The sequence below is a fragment of the Myotis yumanensis genome, unplaced genomic scaffold (genome assembly GCF_028538775.1).
Source record: "Myotis yumanensis isolate MYYU_CA2020_CCGP unplaced genomic scaffold, mMyoYum1.0.hap1 SCAF_19, whole genome shotgun sequence".
Taxonomy (NCBI): Eukaryota; Metazoa; Chordata; class Mammalia; order Chiroptera; family Vespertilionidae; genus Myotis; species Myotis yumanensis.
Genome location: NW_027223770.1, coordinates 965,982 through 986,157, shown reverse-complemented (window position 1 = coordinate 986,157; position 20,176 = coordinate 965,982). Strand labels below are relative to the sequence as shown.

Here is a 20,176-nt window from a genome sequence, read left to right as displayed (position 1 = left end):
TTTTTTGGTGGTAGAATCTTTATAGTTCTCTATATACAGTACCATCATCTGCAAATAATAAGTTTTACTTCTTCCTTTTCAATTTGGATGCCTTTTACTTTTTTTTTTTTTTTACTTCTTCTTGTCTGATTGTTATGGTCAGCACTTCCAGTACTATGTTGAATAGCAGTAATGAGAGTGGACATCCTGTCTTGTTCCCTATCTCAAGAGAAATTTTTAAAATTTTGTTTTAAAGTCTATTTTGTCTGTTGTAAGCATTGCTACCCAGTTTTTTTCCTTTTGTTTCCATTTGTATGAAATATCTGTTTCCATTCGTTTACTTTCAGTCTGTTATTTTTTGTTCTGAGTTGGATATCTTGCAGACAGTGTATATATATATATATATATATATATATATATATATATATATAATTCTTATTCATTCAGTTACTGTATGTATTTTGATTGGAATATTTAATCCATTTACATTGAAAGTAATTATTGACAGGTATGCACATATTGCTGTTTTATTCTATTTAAAAAAATTTTTATTGATTTCAGAGAGGAAGGGAGAGAAAGAGATGGAAACATCAATGATGAGAGAGAATTATTGATTGGCTGCCTCTTGCATGCTCCTTACTGGGAATTGGGCCCACAACCTGGGCATATGCCCTGATTGGGAATCAAACCATGACTCCTGGTTCATAAGTTAATGCTCAACTACTGAGACACAATGGCCAGACATTTATAATTATGTTCTTTTTAAATTATTATTTCTTTCTTATTTTTAAAGAAGTCCCTTTAACATTTATTGTAATCCTGGTTTGGTGACAATGAATTCCTTTAGCTATTTCTTGTCTGGGAAGCTATTTTTTCCTTTCCATTTGGGGCCTTGCTGTGTAGATTAGTCTTGGTTGTCGGTCCTTGCTTTACATCACTCTGAATATTTCATGCCAGTCCCTTCTGGCCTGAAATGTTTCTGTTGAGAAACAAGCTGATAGTCTTATGGGAGCTCCTTTGTAGGTAAGAGTCTTTCTCTTGATGCTTTTAAGATTCTTTGTCTTTAACTTTCCATTTTAATTATGATGTGTCTTGGTGTGGCCTCCTTGGGTTCACTTTCTTTGGGACTCTGTGCTTCCTGGACTTGTGTGTCTTTTTCCTTTACCAGATCAGTGAAGATTTTTTTAGTCATTATTTATTCAAATTGGTTCTCAGTCCCTTGCTATCTATCTTCTCCTTCTGGTACCCTTATAATGTGGATGTTGTAGCACTTTATGTTGTCCTAGCGGTCCCTTGAACTATTCTCATTAGTAAAAGTTTTTCTTCTTTTTGCTTCTCTGATTAATTTTTGCTACCTTGTCTAGTCATTCCAAATCACTGATTCCATTCTCTGCTTCATCTAATCTGCTGCTCATGCCTTCTAGTGTATTCTTAATTTCAGATACTGTTCATTTTTGAGTGGTTATTTTTTGTGATTTCTATGTCCTTTTAATATGCTTTACGTTCTTATTTAGTTCATCCATTCTTCCCCTAAGTTCCTTGATCATTCTTATAACCATTGTTTTGAACTTTGTATCTGGTAGATTGTTTTCCTCCATTTCATTAGTTTTTTGTGTTGTTTTTTTTTTCCTAGCGATTTCTCCTGTTCTTTCATTTGGGGCATGCTACTTTGTCTCCCCATTTTGGCTGCCTCTCTGTGTTTGTTTCTGTGTATTAGGTAAATCTTTTATGTCTGCCAGTCTTGATAGGCTGGCCTTCTACAGTAGGTGTCCAGTGTGGCCGATTGGCGTAGTCTCTTTGATCACCAAAGTTAGGTGCTCCAGGAACGTCCCTTGCATTGGTTACATGAGCCCTCCTGTTGTAGTTCAGTTTTGCTTGCTGTTGGCCCATCTCATCCATGGGTGGGGTTGACGCTCAGGTTGGCTGACTATGAGGACTAACTGCAACCACAGTGAACAAACTGCTGTGCAAAAGCTGACCCCATCAAGTGGAATTAATCCCAGCAGGGTCTGTTGCCTGCAAGATCTCTCTTTGGGTGTTCTGCTTGTGAAGCCAACTTGGTCATGCTCTACTGTGGTCTGAAATGCAGAACTGGGTGTGTTGGCTCTTGGGTGTCGTGGAAGGGACTCCAGTGCATGTCACTGTCAAATGCTGTCCTTGAGGGCCCTGGGCTACCTCTTTGGAGCTACCTACCAAGCAATAGTTTGTGGCTGTCTCTGCTGGGCCTTGAGTATACAAGGAACCAGCCAAGCTGCATACCAATGTTGACTTCCACCAGTACCAAGCCTGGGGGCAGGTCAGCAAAAGGGCCAAGGCACAGAGATATGCCTCTACCTGTGGGCCACCTGTTAGGCTTAGTCACTGAGAGACCCTCTGGCAGTATGCAGGTTATGTGAGGTTATTCTCAGTGAACCATCGGGTAGAAACAAGTGATGTTCATGAGGTTGATACACATTCAATCTTGGTGCTAGTACTGGGCCTGAGGCCACTCAGCCAAAGTCCCAGGGTACACCAAGGCCAGTTGTCACCCACCTGAAGGCTGTGGACCTTTGTGTCACAGGGAGTTTTCAGGTTAAGGCCAGTAGAGTTCATGAAGCTAAAACAGACCAAGATGTGGCCATGTGGAGGAAGAGCTCTGCACAGGAATGGTGGTGTCAGTCGGGGCATGTGGTGAGTGGTGAGTAGGTGGAGAAATGAATCTTCTCGAGAGCCTCCCATTAAAGTCTGTTCCACAGGCCTAGGCTGGCCACAGCCAACAAACTTCTCTGCAGGGAACAAGTGTGGCAGGGCAGAGCCATAGGTGGTCGAGACAGTAAACTAGTGCATCCACCCAAGCTGACGCAAATGGAGGCAGAGTGCTTGACCCAGGAAAGATGGCACCTGTGAGTTGTGCGGGAGAGGGACTCAGCACAGGGACAATGGCGGCTGTCTCTCTAGCTCTCTCCTCAAAGCCACATAACCCAATCTCTCCTTGGATGACTCATCTCCTCTGAGCCCTTGAAGAGGGGGACTGGGTTTCTAGTAGACTCCCATCTCACTCTGACAGACGAAATTCCCGCAGATTTTCAGTCAGATATTATGTGGGCTCCCTTTTTCTAGTTCTCTTGGCTGGGAAGCCCAGAGTGAGGGTAAGTCTCACCATTCCACAGGGGAACCTTTGCAGATGAGATATCCCGCCTAATTCTCAACCACAACATGCGGGTGCTCTGCCCTTCCCACTAGTCTCAATGTGGCTGCTTCTGTACATCCTTGGTTCTGAGACTTCTCTTCAGCTGGTCTTCAGTTGGTTATTCAGGCTGGCTGTTCGATAATTTGGTCCTGGGAGGAGGTGAGCACACTGCGCTGATCCCTTCTTGGATCTCCAGTAGATATTAAAATGGCTTGATGGCTTGATTAGCACAGAGTGCTTAGGATTAGAATAAATGGGCTATCTAATTTCACTGAGAGTGAAATGTGTTTTCATTTATACAAGGAATATATGAGAGCAGGTAAGAAAAATGTTTTTAAATGTAACTGTGGGGAAGATATGTGTATAGATGTTGGGTAGTCAAAGTGGCAGACTACAGTTGATATTCTTTTTGCTGATTTGTTCCTATTGGGAGAAGAGTCCCAAGATCTACCTCACTGCAGAAGCCAAAGTGGAGCAGATAATCCCTCTCCCTGTCTCTAAGGAAAAGGGATGTGAGCACATGCCTTAAATATAGCCAACCTATATTTGAATATAGGTCAGATGCATAATTCTGAAGTAAAGATCTGTATTTTCATTACTTAGGAAGAGAATCAAAATCCATGGCAGAGCTGTAAATGTCCAGTGGTAAAGTCCAGATCTATCATGCCCAGATGTGACAGTGGCAGCAGAGATATATAAAACAAACCATGAGTTGAAACCTTGGCTATCCTTGCCTTCCTTGGTTCCTACCTATTTTATTTTCCCAGTATCCTCCTAATAAATTCTTCCACTGATTCAATATTATTTCAGGGACTTTTATTCAAGAACAGTGACAGGCATAAACACATGAATGGCCTTTAGCCATCAGGAACAGAGAACAATTCACTGCCTGTATATATACTGGAAGTTAAGGAAACTATAGTGGAAGACTCTGGCTCAAAGCTAGAATATTTACTTTATTTTAAACTAGAGGCCCCCCAACTGCCCTCCCCTGCTGGCCCGGTCGCCCCTAACTGCCCTCCCCTGCAGGCCATCTTGTGGAGGCCATCTTGTGCAAGGGCGTGATGATCAATTTGCATATTACCTCTTTATTACATAGGATTTTTATTGATTTCAGAGAGGGGAAGGGAGAGAGAGATAGAAACATCAATGATGAGAGAGAATCATCAATCAGCTGCCTCCAGCATGCCCCCTACTGGGGATTGAGCCCACAACCTGGGCATGTGCCCTGACCAGAAATCAAATCTTGACCTCCTGGTTCATGGGTCGACACTCAACCACTGAGCCACACCCGCTGGTCTAGAATATTTCTTTCTTTCATTAGTATGTTAGTTTGAGTCAAATGAACTTATAGATAAATAACCACTTTTTACCTAAAAAAAAATTTCATGCAGTTTAACCTAATATTTCTGGGCTGTATTCAGAGGCATGATAATATCTATTTCTCTCTACCTGGCTATTCTTAACTAATATTAAAAAGTTACCTTCTATTTCTTTTCCTTTATTGAATCAACAAAATTATACAGGTATCAGGTATATAATTACAGAATACATTATCTGTACATTGTATTGTATGTACATCACCCCAGGTCAAGTCTCCTTCCATCACCATTTTCCCCCTCTCCACCTCCCTGCTGCAATCACACCACTGTCCATGTTCATGATTTTTTTCTCTTTTTTCTTTAAATCAATCCTTTCACCCTCCAACTCAGCCCCCAACCACCATCCCTGACAGCTGTCAGCCTGCTCTCTGTCTATGAGCCTGTCTCTATTTTGTATGTCAGTTCAGTTGCATTAAAAGGCATGGTACTATCTATCTCTCTACCTGGCTATTCTTAGCTTAATTAATTAATTAATTAATTATTTTAATCCTCACCTGAGGATTTTTTTTTTTTTCATTTTAGAGAGAGAAAGAGAAACATTCATGTGAGAGAAAAACATCAATTGCCTCCCACACGTGGCCTAACCAGGGATTGAACCTGCAACCTAGCTATGTGCCCTGACTGGGAATTTGCCAGCAAACTCCTCATGTTAAAAGAGATTTCATATAATTCTTAAAGTAATTAAGAAAAACATATAACTTATGAGTACCTGAGTATAGTTACCAACACCTAGAAAACTGGAAAATTTATTTTCTTTTACCTATAACATACATGTTGCATTTCCTTTTATATTTACACAGCATTAAAGGTAGTTCCTCACCAAATAATATATAATAACTCTTTAGACACTTAAAGGTAATTATTAATTTAGCCCTCAGCATTTCTCTTCATACTCAGCCATACTAAATTCCTTTACTATTTCCTGGAATCTGCTTTCCAGTCCTTTCTCATAGTCTCTGAACCTAGTACACATTTGCCAAATCTTCCAAATTGCAGAACTCAGTATATCCTGAAAGCAGGTGAAATGTGAAAGAAGAGACCAATTTTCGGCTTATGGAATATATGCCCCCAGAGAAGATGATTAAAAAGAAGTCAATGATGTGAAGTATGAACTGGGAACTACCAGAAGCAGCCAAATACTTACATGTGCAAGGCAGACACAACACACTGTGGAAAATGAGAGAAAATTGGTTGGCTTTTGTGTTTCTTTGTTTTTTAACCTATCACCAATCTCCTCTCAGAGAGTCCAATAACAAGTTATTAGATTCCGCTCTACAAAAATAGTTCTTAAGTTGCCACAATGCCTGCTTCAGTGCCCCTGAGCTGACGGGAGCTTTTACCTGAACGGCACTTCTTCCTGTGGAACAGCCACGTAGTAACGAATGAAAAATCTCTCCGAGTCTTCACGCTCATCGTCGGTAACAACACTGCCATTAAGTTTGGAAACTGATGGCAATCTGTCAGTAAAACCAAAATAAAGACATTTTCAGATATTAAAAGCATTTAGCTATGGAAACAGAATTATTGACTTGAGCCATTATTCTCTTGAAAGGAACTTTTGGTGCAGCTCTGCTTGTGTACAACTACTGACAGACTAAAGGGGCATAATATAAAAGGAACCAAAATATTTAAGCTTCATTTTTGGATGAGACACTGCCCTTTTATAATCACAACTCACTGTTCAAAATAACATTTTAGGTGGCATTGTCCAACCTGAACATAATGCAAGCCACATATGTAATTTACACACAGTCTCTAAACCTAGTACACATTTGCCAAATTCCAAATCGCAGAACTTAGTATATCCTGAAAGCAGATGCAAATGTATACTAGGTTTACCAGCCATATTTTAAAAAGTAAAAATAAAGCAGCCGGAATTCATTTTAATAGTATATTGTATTTAACCCAATATATGCAGGATTTAATAATTTCAACCTGTAATCAATACAAAAAAATAACTCATGTGATACTTTACATTCTCTTTTGCATATAAAGTGTTTGAAATCCAATGTGTATTTTATGCATATAGCACATTTCAATTCAGACTAGCCATATTTCAAGTGCTTAAAAGTCACACATGGCTAATGGAACCAAACTGGACAGCAGAAGTCTACAGAGTAGTCGGGACAGTTTGGTCATATACTTCAGGAATCAGCCTATTATATTTACAAAAGAACTACGTAAAAAACACAAGACCCACAGCAGGACTTGTCCTTCCTGGAAGACAAGGATGCTGAAACTGATTTCTTCAGGGAGGTGTCAATGTGCATGTCCCTGCGAGTGGCAGGGAAGCCCTGTTGGGTGTCAGTGGATCAGAGAGATCAACACTGTTTAAGATCTTCTTCCAGGGACCTTAAAGCCTACTGCTCTCCTTTCGAAACTGCTGTGATAGTGCACAAAGAGAGCAGATCAAAGCTCCATGCCCTTCACACCTTAGCTGAACATTGCTGCTGCTAAGGTACATACAGAATAACACGCAAAGGTCATTTCAGTAGTCTGTGGGAGTCTGAGACAGGAAAGGAAGAAGATAACAAAACAGTAGCCATATCTAAGTCGACCTATGTAATAATCAGAAAATAAAGATGCTGCTCTCTTAAGTTTTACACTAATGCAACAGCCTGATTTTTAGTATTTACACTTTAAATGACCACCATGTTAACAGAAAAAATAAGGACAGCTGATTCTATCTACCTTTACTTCATGACCCAAGACGGAACTTCAAATATTATAAGTATCAAAAGTATAAAAATAGAATAGATTGGTGAGGGAATTTTGCAGTGGTCTTGGCAGGCCAATTACATTTCACATTTTTTCTCATCATATTGCATTCCTTTCCTTCCAGGATTTCAAACTACAAAAGCAGCTCCTTCAAGCACAGTCTGTTCATGAGTTGGATCAACTTATAATGCACTCCCTCCTAAGGAGTGTCTAATTCCTGCAATGCAATCACAAGGCCCCAGGGGAGGGAGGCAGAGGAACTGGACAACAGACCTGGCTATTACCAACTTCCTGCGCTCCTCGGTGGTGTATGGCTGCAGAAGAGGAATGCCTAACAATCTCACTTCTTCAAGTTTAGGGAATGAATTTAGTTTGTCAATGTCTTCCCAGGACTGCAAACCTAATTTGAGAAACATATTTTTTAAATAAATCCAGAAAAGTACACGAATAAGAAGATAAACATAGAAAAAAAACTTCAGTTAATATGTGAAATATTAAAGTAATCGTAAACTAGTTAGAGATCCTGAATTTTTTTTAATCCAAGGAAAGAATGGAATACATTTTTACAGCATAAAGACTTCCCTAGTCTCTCCTATCCCTGTGACCCCAGTGGTCAAGGAGAGAGACCTTCCCTCTCCGGCATCCACTCATTTACTAACGCTCCATCTCAACGGCTTGTAAAGAGAGTCACAGGTGATTTCAGTAAGCAGGATGTATGCCATGATTACAGAAAAATGGTGATATGATAAGTTTTCCCATCAAGTACAGACTCACAGAACAGGACCGTTTATTGATCAGTAGATTCTGTCAGACTCAAATGTTTTTACCTAATAAATTCTAAAATGGGGCAAGTTCAACAGATCCAGAAACTATTAACTCTCTTTCATACTGTCCTGATTTTGGGGACAGGGAAAACAAATTCAAAATTTAAAGGAAACAAAAACAAAAAACCTGAACCTTTGGGTAAGAACATGCAATAAATTAAGTTCATCTAGTCCTAAAATGAAATCCTTCCTATCGCTGTAAGTAAATATATCACCCAAGTCAATACTTGGCAGTGGTTGGAAAAATATCCCTGTAACAATGAAGCTGGCCGATTTTACAACACGTTGAATGCAAGTTAGAGAATGTGATCCCTTCCTATTTCTGTCCATCTCCAATGAAGATAAAGCAAAGGAGCAATTTATGAGGACTCTGGTGCATGACCCCCCCATCACAACCGTCCTCTCCCTTCAGCACGGCATTTCCATCCAGGAGGAAGAATGGAATTAGCTCAAGGGGTGTCAGTTATGAAACAAACAGCTTCATTATGCAAAATACTAGTTTTTAAAACTTAGTTCTCACCCTTATACCTTCTACAGTGAATTCAGCTGTTTATATTTTTTCTGTTGTAGGTTATTTACTTTAAGTTATGTAGATGTTTTAAGAAATAGGCTACCAGTAAAAGACAATGTCATGAGAATGAAAAGAAAAGCCACAGACAGGGAGAATATATGTGCTAAAACATATCTGATAAAGGATCGTTACCCTATAAAGTACACAAAGAACTCTTAAAACTCCACAATTAAGAAAATGAACAATCTGATTAAAAAATGGGTGAGAGACCTAAACAGACACCTTACCAAAGGATATATATAGATGGCAAGTAAGTATACGAAAACATATTCAACATCATATGTCACTAGGGAAGTAAAGACAGAAAAAAGGCCTTTCTTTTTATTTGCTGTGACCTTCCACAATTTATGAGAAGTACCTGGTAATTAAACCCCAAGATATTACCTCCTCTGTTTCAAACAGCCCCTCTGTTCAAACTGTGGGACAAGATAAGCTACTCTCAGGCTACATTTTTGCATCCACCTCCTCCCTGCTGTTTTCAGAACCCAGGGATAACTCCCACCAAGGAGTCTCTAATTAGTAAAAAGTTCACTTCCCCATTCCCCTTCAAAGAAGCCTCTTTTAAACTTTCATAACTTTTGCTCTAAGCTTGTTCTACAGGCTTGGGAAAAATGCTGATAAGATAGCTTCCTAGCACATCTGCTGGACTATCTTCTGGAAAGCAAATAAACTGTAACTTTTCAAGACAACTCCTCCCTTCCTTGTCACCTAGCAATGACAGCATTATTCTTTCAAAGTGGAAGCGCTTTTTGTTCCCTACCCTGTATTGACTAGCAATGCACCAGCCCTTTCCTTTCTTGGAAAGTAAAATAAACTTTCTGCATCTCTTCTTAAGCTGCGAATTCTTCCACAGCCCGTCACCGGCCAAACCCTAACATTTTGGTGGCCCGTATAGAGAGTTAACTTCTCCTCTGTCTCTGGAAATTCTATCTCTTCTCTCAGTTGTGAATTCTTTCACAGCCTGCATCACTGCCCAAATCTAACAAGGGAATTGCAAATTAAAATAACAATGAGATACCACTATGCACCTATTAGAATGGCCAAAATCAAAACCTGACACCACCAAACGCTGACAAGGATATGAAGCAATGCGCATTCATTGCAGGTACAAAATGTTACTTTGGATACAGTTTGTCAGTTTCTTACAAAACTAAACATACTCTTACCATATGATTTAGCAATTATCCTCCTTGCTATTTACCCAAATGAACTGAAAATTTATGTCTACAGAAAAACTGCACACAGAGGTTTACAGCAGCTTTATTCATAATTGCCAAAACCTGGAAGCAACGGAGATGTATTTTAGCTTGTGAGTGGATAAATAAACTGCGGTATATCCAGACAGTAGACTAGCACTGGTTGAGCCTCACAGGGTGTAAGTGCTAAAAATAAATAAGCTATCAAGCCATAAAAAGACATGAAGGAAAGTTGAGTGAAAGAAATTAATCAGAAAAGGCTACATACTGTATGATTCCAAGTACATGACATTTGGAAAAGGCAAAACTATGGAAACAGTAGAAAACATCAATGGTTGCCAGGATTGGGAATGCAGGGAGGATAAATGGGCAGAGCATAGAGGATTGTTAGAGCAGTGAGACTACTAAGTATATTATACTACAGCAGTAGGTATGTGTCATTATACATTTTCCAAACCCAGAAAATGAGTACCACCAAGGATGACCCTAATGTAAACTAGGTGGTGATGGCGTGTAGTGCAGGTTCAAATGTAACAAACGCATCACTGGTGCTGGGATGCTGAGAGTGAGGGAGGTTGTGCTTGTGTGAAGGGAGGGAGCATGCGGACACTTTCTGTACTTTCTGCTCTATTTTGTTGTGAATCTAAACTGCTCTAAAAAATAAAGTTTGTTAATTTTTTAAAATCGGCTAAAAATATTCACTCCTGTGATACACAGAATTAGATGGCAACAAACTGGCAATCAAATGTATAAGTACATACTAGAAAAGAAAAGAGAAAATTTGAAAGGCACAGCAGTTTGGGATTCCCTAACCTAAATCCACACAATATGGTCTAGTTTGCAATTCCTTATATTCTTTTTACTCTGCCTTTTACTATACAATTCATCAATTTCACTCATTTCACAGCATGACCCCTTTAATATATAAAATGTAAATAGCTAATATAATGCTTGGCCACTTGATTTATGACAATGAATCCTTAAATTCAGCTAATCCACAGGCACCTGCAGGTCGCTCCTGAAAATGATCCTCTGAGAAGGCAGAGCTGACTGCAGGAATACACTTGCACTGCATTTCATGCATAAGCTCAGCTCAGTTCACATGTGGAATGAGAACAAGCCAATACCTCACCTGACTTGTGGAGGCTGATGGACCGCAGGTTAGGAAACAACCTGGCCAGTGAGTCGTCAGGCTCCTCAATAGCGTTCAGGTGGTTGTTGGCCAGGACCAGGGTATCCAGTGAAGGAAACATAGCTCCTAACTTTCGTATTTCAGTCCAGTCTTGGAGATTGTTGTCTGTTATATGTAGGAGCTTCAGAGAATGACAGCAAATAGAAGGACAAGACACTGTTTCATAGTCATTAAGGCACAGGAAGAGCTCCTCCAAACTGGAGAGAAAAAGAGAAATGTTTCATTGTGTAGAGCAGTTAACCTCCTACTTGGCATTCACTCAAGAAATAAGTGCTACTATGTGTGAGCCTCTGCTAGGTGTTACAGAGAAAATACAGATTATCTTCCTGAAGCTAAAATACAGCTGAGACCACAGCAGAGGAAGATATAACCCAGAACTAAATTAACTTGTGCTTAATTAAGCAGTACTAACTGTAAGTACAATAGTATTTCATAGAGACATGGAATTAAAATTGTGTTAGAATAATCAGGCAAGGGTGCATAACCTTGAAGGAGGGGCAGACTTATACAAGAGAAGATGGAAGAAAATTCCAGAAAAAATAAGAACAAATATTTAGAACAGAAGCAATACCTACCATTTATTGAATTTCTACCCTGTGTCAGGCCCCATGCCAGATGCTTTATAGACTGACTGTTCTTCTATTTCTGCAAGGTAGATCTAGTTATGCCCATTTTATAGACAAGGAAATAGAGCTCAGAGAGGTTAATTAGCTTATCAAAGGTCATCTCTCTCTCTCTATATATATATAAAAGCCTAATAGGCTAAGTGTCCGTCCCTTTGACTGATAGCTGTGATGCATACTGACCACCAGGGGGCAGATGCTCAATGCACAGGCATGGAAACATGGAACAGACTGATGAATCTCAGAGGGAAGGGAGGAGGGGGAAGGGCGGGAAGAGATTAACCAAAGATCTTATATGCATACTAGAGGCCCAGTACATGGATTCTGGCCAAAACCAGCTCTCTGACATCCCCTGAGAGGTCCTGGATTGCAAGAGGGTGCAGGCCAGGATGAGTGACCCCACCAGTGCACAAATTTGTGCAACGGGCCTCTAGTATGATGAGAAATGGAACTGGGTTTAAAACTCATTCTGTGCCATACTGGATGCTGCAGGCATAAAGAAACCAATCTCATTAGAGTGATGGTGGGAAACTAAAGTGGAATAAGTGGGGTGAGACCAAATTCTGAAAAGCTTTGATAATTTTCATATTTACACAGTAAAAAATCTACAGCTTCATATATTTCTTTAAACTACTGCCTTTGAACATTTATGCATACTTAAAGATAGATACAAACAAATGTAACAAAGCATCTCTAAAATGACAAGAGTATAATTTCTTGCATAAATTATTGAAAAGAATACCAGGTTTATTTCCAATGAGTCCAGCTATGTACAATCATCTGAGTGTTAATATATTTTAGAGATACTGTGATTACTTTTTTCCTCCTAAAGAAAAGGTTGAGGCAAAATTCTGAAACCAGGTAATCAGAAGATTAAAATGGAGAAAGGTTGGATTGATCTAGAAATGATAAGTGCTATTCTCAGGGCTATTTTCTAGCCAAAGAATGGCATATCCTATGTTACTCAACACTGAACAAGCATTCCAGTAAAAACGCTCCTGGGTTACATTCACGCCCTCATTGTAACCACTCCATTTCGGTAACCGTTCTCCATTGTCTCTGCAGGCCTAGTGTTTCTGAGTGGCAGGTCGCAGGGATTTCATGCACGGGCAGGTGACGACCAGCCCCCCCGCGCCCCCTCGCCCCCCCCAGCATGCACTCCGGCTTACTCTGGCAGCTCCTGCAGGATCGTGTGCACTGTCTCCCAGGAGGCTTTGCTGTTATTGAGGACAAGTTTGCGAACCCCAGAGAAGGACCCAGCACATGTTCTTTCTAAAACTGACAAATTCAGAGGGTTGGAACTCAGGTTTAGAAACTCCAACTGGGGAACATTTGACACAATTTTACTGACCTAGGAAGAAAAAAAAAAATAGCATATCAGGCAATAATCAGAGTTTCTAAATAGCAATCATGTTCAGACAGGCCTAAGCGAGTGGGTCTCCAGGCAAAGGATCATTCACATTGGGGAATTCTATTTGGTGACAGTACCCAGAGTGGCATAAATAATTTCAACAAATCTTGGCAAATAACAATATCCTTCTATGAAACAGTGTCAGAACAGAAAAGTAATGGTACAAACAAAAAGATTTCCCATGTTGCCTTTGGCAAGGTTTTTATTCTGTTCTATATGATATTCTATTTGATAAATGGAGAAAAGACAGTTTAGATGACATTTTAGACTACAAGTTATTAAAGAGCTCAGTTTGGGTCCTCTTTGTAATCCTCTTTGAATATCTCCTTTCTTCTTCCATCCTCATTACAACATTAAGGCTAAGTGAAATAAGCCAGCCAGAGAAAGACAAGTATCACATGATCTCACTCATATGTGGAATCTAATGAACAAAATAAACTGATGAACAAAGTAGATCCAGAGTCACAGAAGCATGGAGCAGACAGACGAATCTCAGTGTGAGGGGGTAGGTGGTGGGGAGAGATTAACCAAAGAATTTGTATACATATATGCATAACCCATGAACACAGACAATAGTGTAGTGAAGGGAGGGGGGAGGGAGGGCAAGGCCAGGCGGGAGGAGGTCAACGGGGGTAGGGGGAGTGGGGGGGAGGGGACATCTGTGATACTTTCAACAATAAAGATATATAAAAATTACTTTATTAAAGACCACAAAGTAACAATTCAGGTGTTCAAAATTGACTACATAGCCACAATCACTTAGAAAACAGGTTCAGCTTGGGTCAGAGAGATACTAAACTTTAAAATATATTGACTAAAAATATAAAAAAGCACCAAGAACTATATAATAAGAGAGAAAACATGATCATAAATTTAATAATTTAACTAGTAAACTGGTAGACACAAAAATTTTAAAAAGGACCTGAGCATTACTGACCTTAGCTACTGGCTTTGCGTAGCACTAGACTCTACATAGCTTCTTTCACCACATGCCCCCAACAACTTGCAAGATGACTAATACTATTTCCATTTTAACAAATTAAGAAAATGAACCTCAGAGAAGTTAATTATTAACATCTTGTGTTAAGTCAGGTCTCAGTCACAAAAGCCAAATCTGAAGTTAAAAATCAGAAAAGCAAATCTCAAGTCAGCCCATGGTTCTTCCCAATATTACAGGCACCCGCATCTGCAGTTTTGCTTTCCACAGTTTCAGTTACCCACAGGCAATCATGGTATGAAAGTATTAAATGGAAAATTCCAGAAATAAACAAGTCACAAGTTTTAAATCAGGTGCCACTGCGAGTAGCATGATTACATCTCGCTCTGTCTGCCTCTTCGCCCCCAGGACAGAAATCACCCCTTTGTCCAGGTGCCCACCCTGCATACACCACCTGCCCCACCAACTCATTAGTCACTTAGTCGCCATCTTGGTTATCAGATCGACTGTTGTTCAAGTAATCCTTCTTTCACTTAATAATAAGGCAAGGCACAAGAGCAGGGATGCTGGCAATTCGGATGTGCCAAGGAGAAGCCATAAAATATATGTACAGATAAAACATCATAGTATATATAGGGTTTGGTACTAACCAGTGGTTTCAGGCATTCTTTGGGGGCCTTGGAATTTATATCACATAGATAACTTGGAATTTATATCACATGTACCACAACTAGTAAATTACAAATATAACCAGAAAAAAATGAGAACTAGGCTTAAAGTAATAAAAAATGCTAGAAGCCCAGTAAATGTTTAAACATCAGAGCCAGGCAATGTGGTAAATGAAGTTATGAGAAAAGGAGTTCGCAGAATATTGGTAGGTAGCACTGGTTTTGGAGTCAGACCAGGTCCCAACACTTCCTAGTTGTGTCTTAAACTTTCCAAAGTTCAGTTTCCTTATTCGGAACATACAGAAACTAGCACCCATCTGTTTCACAGGATTGCTGGTAGAACTAAATGAGGCATGTGTGCCAAGCACTTCACCCAGTGCATGGCACTCCTTTTAGAAGCTGGTTTACTTGCCCAGGAGAACGTAAGCTCTAGGAAAGCGGGGACAGCACTTACTTCTTCATTCACGACTGCACTGGGGGCACTTAATGTTTATTGCATTAGTTAATGGCACAAAATCATACAATAAATGTAATTACTACTAATATAAGTTTAGTATGAACCAATATGTCATGTCATATTCATTTTATTTAAATGTCTTATTTAAAATCATTGATAGAATCTCAAAATAAATATACTGACTCCCAGCATCCACCCTCCACCACTGAATCAGAAGCTGCATGGGTAGGACAAGATTCAGGGTTGCAGAGCTCCATAAGTGCGGGAGCTGTGGTGGGAATAAAAAGCACCTGCCTTCACACTGGCTGCACTGCACTGCACTGCACTGCACAGCTCAGGAGCTGTCACCTCAGCGAGGAGACCACCTCCGGGGGGCTCAGAGGAGCTGGCAGGGGCGGCCCTCACATGCACTCTTTCCCGCTCTCCTCACTAACCCTTCGAAGTGATACCATATTTAGCCCCACTTTCAAATGCAGAAACTGGCTATCTTTTAGAGAAAATACACTAGGCTTCAGTTTAAAAAATAAGGAATTTATACTGGTCTCTACATATCCTCTGCTTGAACAGCATTTGTGTGATATATGGCTGGAATCTGGAGTTTAGTCTGTGGCCACGACACAGCTAAGGAATCCACACTGGGAACAATCTTCTATGCATTCTCCCACCTGGACACTAATGCCAGGGAGGACTTTCCTACGTAAGAGGATGATCATCTATGTCAGTGGTTCTCAACCTTGGCTGCACATTAGAATCACCTGGGAATCTTTTTAAAATCCTGACTTCTGGGCCTCATCCTCCGGAAATTCTGTTTCTTTGTTATGGGGTGGGGCCACAACATAAGTAACAAAGAAACAGAATTTCCGGAGAATGAGGACCAGAAATTAGGATTTTAAAAAGATTCCCAGGTGATTCTAATGTGCAGCCAAGGTTGAGAACCACTGATCTATGTGTATCTCTTTTAAGGGCAAAAACGGATGAAAAATAATTCTGCTACAATTACAGCATGAAGGCTAACTGCTAATTATAGCAGTCTCAGTTAAATAAAAGAAAACATAAACCCTTTATTAACCAGCACCCGTCATATTCTATTTTTGTAATAAAAAGGAAAATACTCAAGCCCTAGCTGGTTTGGCTCAGTGGATAGAGCATCAGCCTGTGGACTGAAGGGTCCGTTCAATTTCGATCAAGGGCACATGCCTGGGTTGTAAGCTGGATCCCCAGTAGGGGACGTACAGGAGGGAGCCAATCAATGATTCTCTATCATCATTGATGTTTCTATCTCTTTTTCCCTCTCCCTTTCTCTCTGAAATCAATAAACATATATATATTTTTTTTAAAAAGGAAAATACTCAAAATTTGATAATTTAAGGATTTTTGAAGCAATTTCTGGGAGAATTCCCAAAGCAAACAGATACTGATGTAATCTTTTCCGAGTCTGCATCTACCCTACTGTCCAATGAGAATAAAGATTAGAATAATGACTTACTAGCCTTGGAATATCCCAGAAAGATAATGTTAGACTATGGTCTAATAATTAAAGCAGAAAAAAAATACACGTTAAAAAATAAATATTTTATTTACAAAGCTGAAATTAGAAAGTATTTTAGGGTAACCGTAAATAGTAAGATTCTGAAAAATATAACACCTTACAGACAGGTAAACTTACTTATGGCAGAAAAATGTCCTAATAGCAAAGATGGACAAGCATTCAATCAGTTTCTAGGGCAGTCCATTGACTTCTCTTTTTTAAATTCTAAAAACCAACCAACCAACAAACAGAAACCGCTTCCAGTTGGAGTGAGCTGAGCAGACTCATGTGTAGAAACATGGAGCTGAACTCATATCTCTTTGAGTCGCCACAATTCTATAATTTAAGAGGGGGCCCTCTACTCTGGCCTCTAAAAAGAAAGAAATTACAGTTTTAGAAAAAATGGGACAAGCATTATAAGACAATAATCTGTAACTTCTACCCAAGCTATTCTCTAACTCCCCTGAGTAGCTAATACTTCCCTCCTCTCAACTCTTTTATAAAATGGTTTTGATAAGAAAGGGAAGAAACAGAAGACACCTTGGGAAAAGTCAGAGTAAAATCTAGTTAGACAAAAATTCAAGTCAAAAGCTAAAAAATGCATCTTGTTTTAACACAAAGATGCCTAACTTTTGAAGGTTAGAGACAAATCTTTGCTTCCCCCAAAGTATTACACTTCTCAGTCACATTGATCTTAGTCTGGATATATAGCAGCCAGTAGTTTAAACTATATAAGAAGTTACTCATAGCATTAGTGATCATTCAAAACACGAAAAGAGCAAATGATATGACAGTATTTTGTTCCACTTTGCTATTTCAAATACTGTCTGAATAAACTTAGTTAATGGACAAAAACAAACAATCTTTTTGGCAATCAGGTATATGGGCTGCAATGGGGTTGAAATGTAATGTCTTAAAACTGTGACCTATACTTTTGTAGCCTAGCAGAGTTTAATCAATCCTCCAAATCAATATTCTTTTGCTGTCAGTATTTCTCCCATCTCTCTGTGTTCTGATTTATGGTCTAGAAGACTGAGATCAATTATGTTTAAGGTTAAAGACAAATATAAAGCAAAATGAAAACAAAAATAAACTGGAAAATAGACACCAGAAGGGTAGTAGCAGCAAATATTTACTTGCATACCTATAGGATATACAAACTCAACAGAGTACAGATAAACACACGACCCTCTGGCCATACACATCATTGCAGTGTGAAAGTAGTGCAGCTCTCTGTCTAGGTAGAGAAAAGGCTGAAGTACTTAGTGCAAATTGTGTTCTGATCCACACGGACATAAATTGCCCTCCTGAGGTAGCAATGTCATCACTCTCAACTGTTCCCACCAGGTAGCAGAAGCACAGATCAGGCACGAAGCACATATCTTAGAAAACTCTAGCCTCCCAAGGAACCACATTTAGGAGAAGCAGCCTGCGGACACAGGAGCGGAAATGATTCAGAGGGAGATTTGGTCTGACTTGTCACCCACGCAGGTCAAAAAAGGCCCTGCGGTCAGCAGGAGGATACTGTGGGCATCGTGGAGGAGGGTACCAAGGAGTTCCTTTTGCATGTGTGCTGTGTGGACAGAGCATGCATGTCAATTAAGCACCTCAAAGGACAAAAGAGGCATAGACTGTAATCGGTTAAACAGTGAACCACACTGTTTAGATCAATGTACCAATCAATAAATACATGTACAAATAGGGATTAAGTCTGCGTATATTAGCAAGTCACTTAGAAATCAAGTGACGTGCCTCTCAAAGAATTCAGGTGAACATCTCAATAGAAACAGGAAATATAACTGGGAGCACAGTCACCGGATTAAAAAGACTATGAAATAAATAAGAAAATACATGAAAAGTGGAAGAAAACTGAAAAATACAAAGCTGTCTTAGAATTTGTATAGTGTTTAGCATCTATAAAATGGCTCAGTGATGAATTTCATCAGCAGCCCTGTCTTTAAAATGAGCAAACTGAAGCACTAAAAATGAAGGAACTTTTCTTAAGTTCACAAGAAAAGCTGGAGCAGTGGTCTTCATTAATCCTTAAGAGACAATCATTTCCTCATTAACGAAGTCAGCAAACATTTGAGTGCCTAGTAGACTGGATGCTGATGATAAAAAAGACAAAACCTCTACTTAGCAGACGGTCATCTAGCAGGAAAATGCCAAGGGAGCCCGTGGTTGCAGGACGTTGTGAGAAACCCTTTCAGGGCAGCAGGACCCAGGCACAGGGGTCAGTGGCTGCCTGGGGGAAGCTCCTCAGAGGGATGGCAATCGGGCCCATCTTGCTGAGACATAGGAAGAGGGCAGTAGATTGAGAAGGAACTGAAAGCAAGGAAGCTTTTCATGTAAGAGCTTCTCACGAGCTGTAAGAAGAAGCATGTGGTTAAAGATGAAGATGAAGCTCTAGAAATAGCACAGGGCCACCTAAGGGAGGGCCACACTCAGAGAGCTCAGACTTCCGTTTCCGGGCAGTAACAGACAGCTGCAGGACTTCCCACAGGAGAGGGGCACCGCCCTATTTCACTTACATGGAAGACAGGTTGCAGTGGTTCTCAACCTTGGCTGCACATTAGAATCACCTGGGAATCTTTTTAAAATCCTGATTTCTGGGCCTCATCCTCCGGAAATTCTGTTTCTTTGTTATGGGGTGAGGCCACAACATTAGTAACAAAGAAACAGAATTTCTGGAGGATGAGGCCCAGAAATCAGGATTTTAAAAAGATTCCCAGGTGATTCTAATGTGCAGCCAAGGTTGAGAACCACTGGGTTAGAGGAAGCAGAACAAAACTGAGGCAGGAAAAACCATTAGCAAGCTTTTCCAAGCAAGAAAGAAGAGCCCAATTAAGAACAAATAAAGCAGGAAAAACTACTTTTCCCTTATTCTAAAGGGTAGCTTCTACTAGGTAATGTTATAATCAGAAAGGCAATGATATCCTATGTAATGAAGAGCTAATATGCTAATTAGACCGGACAGAGGAACAACCTTCTGGAAAGACCAGTGGGTGGGGCTGTGGGGCCACAGGGCAGCAAGGGCTACAAGGGCCGAGCCCCTTGCACGAATTTCGTGCATCAGGCCTCTAGTGTATAAGAGAGAGTGCTATAATACTTTTATTTGTATAGTTGGTTTAGAGTTACTCTGAGATCAAAAGACATCTGTTATGTCAAACCACCAAAGACACTTAATAAAGTAAGAAAAAGTTCTAAAATATTTGGAATAAATTTCAGTAACAAGAATATTACTTCCAACCCTAAACAATTTTTATGTCAATTTATAGTAATAAATGTTAAAGTAGTAGTAGAGAATACGTATAGGATGTGTAAACCAGTGAAAGAGTAGAAAATTTAATGCATTGCTAGCAGTCTAAACTTCTCTCAATTTATTAACCTTTGGATGCCTGGAATAAAGTTCCTCAGTGCACATTAGTAAAAACTAATAATCATAATCAAGTTAATTGAAAAATTACCATAAGAACAGCTGAAACAGCCAGTTATGTATCTTGAGACATACAGACAACAAG

General features: G+C 39.8%; 1 protein-coding gene across 2 annotated transcripts in view; it reads right to left on the bottom strand.

The window, feature by feature from the left end:
* Window positions 1-20,176, bottom strand: part of TBCEL (tubulin folding cofactor E like) — a 73,297-nt gene that overhangs the window by 26,915 nt on the left and 26,206 nt on the right. For both annotated transcript variants that reach the window (XM_070399892.1, XM_070399893.1), the window contains exons 4-7: window positions 12,824-13,005; window positions 10,972-11,228; window positions 7,522-7,648; window positions 5,871-5,987 (exon numbers count right to left, since the gene is read on the bottom strand). In XM_070399892.1, the coding sequence (XP_070255993.1) occupies window positions 5,871-5,987; window positions 7,522-7,648; window positions 10,972-11,228; window positions 12,824-13,005 (683 nt within the window). The remainder of the gene's footprint in view (window positions 1-5,870; window positions 5,988-7,521; window positions 7,649-10,971; window positions 11,229-12,823; window positions 13,006-20,176) is intronic.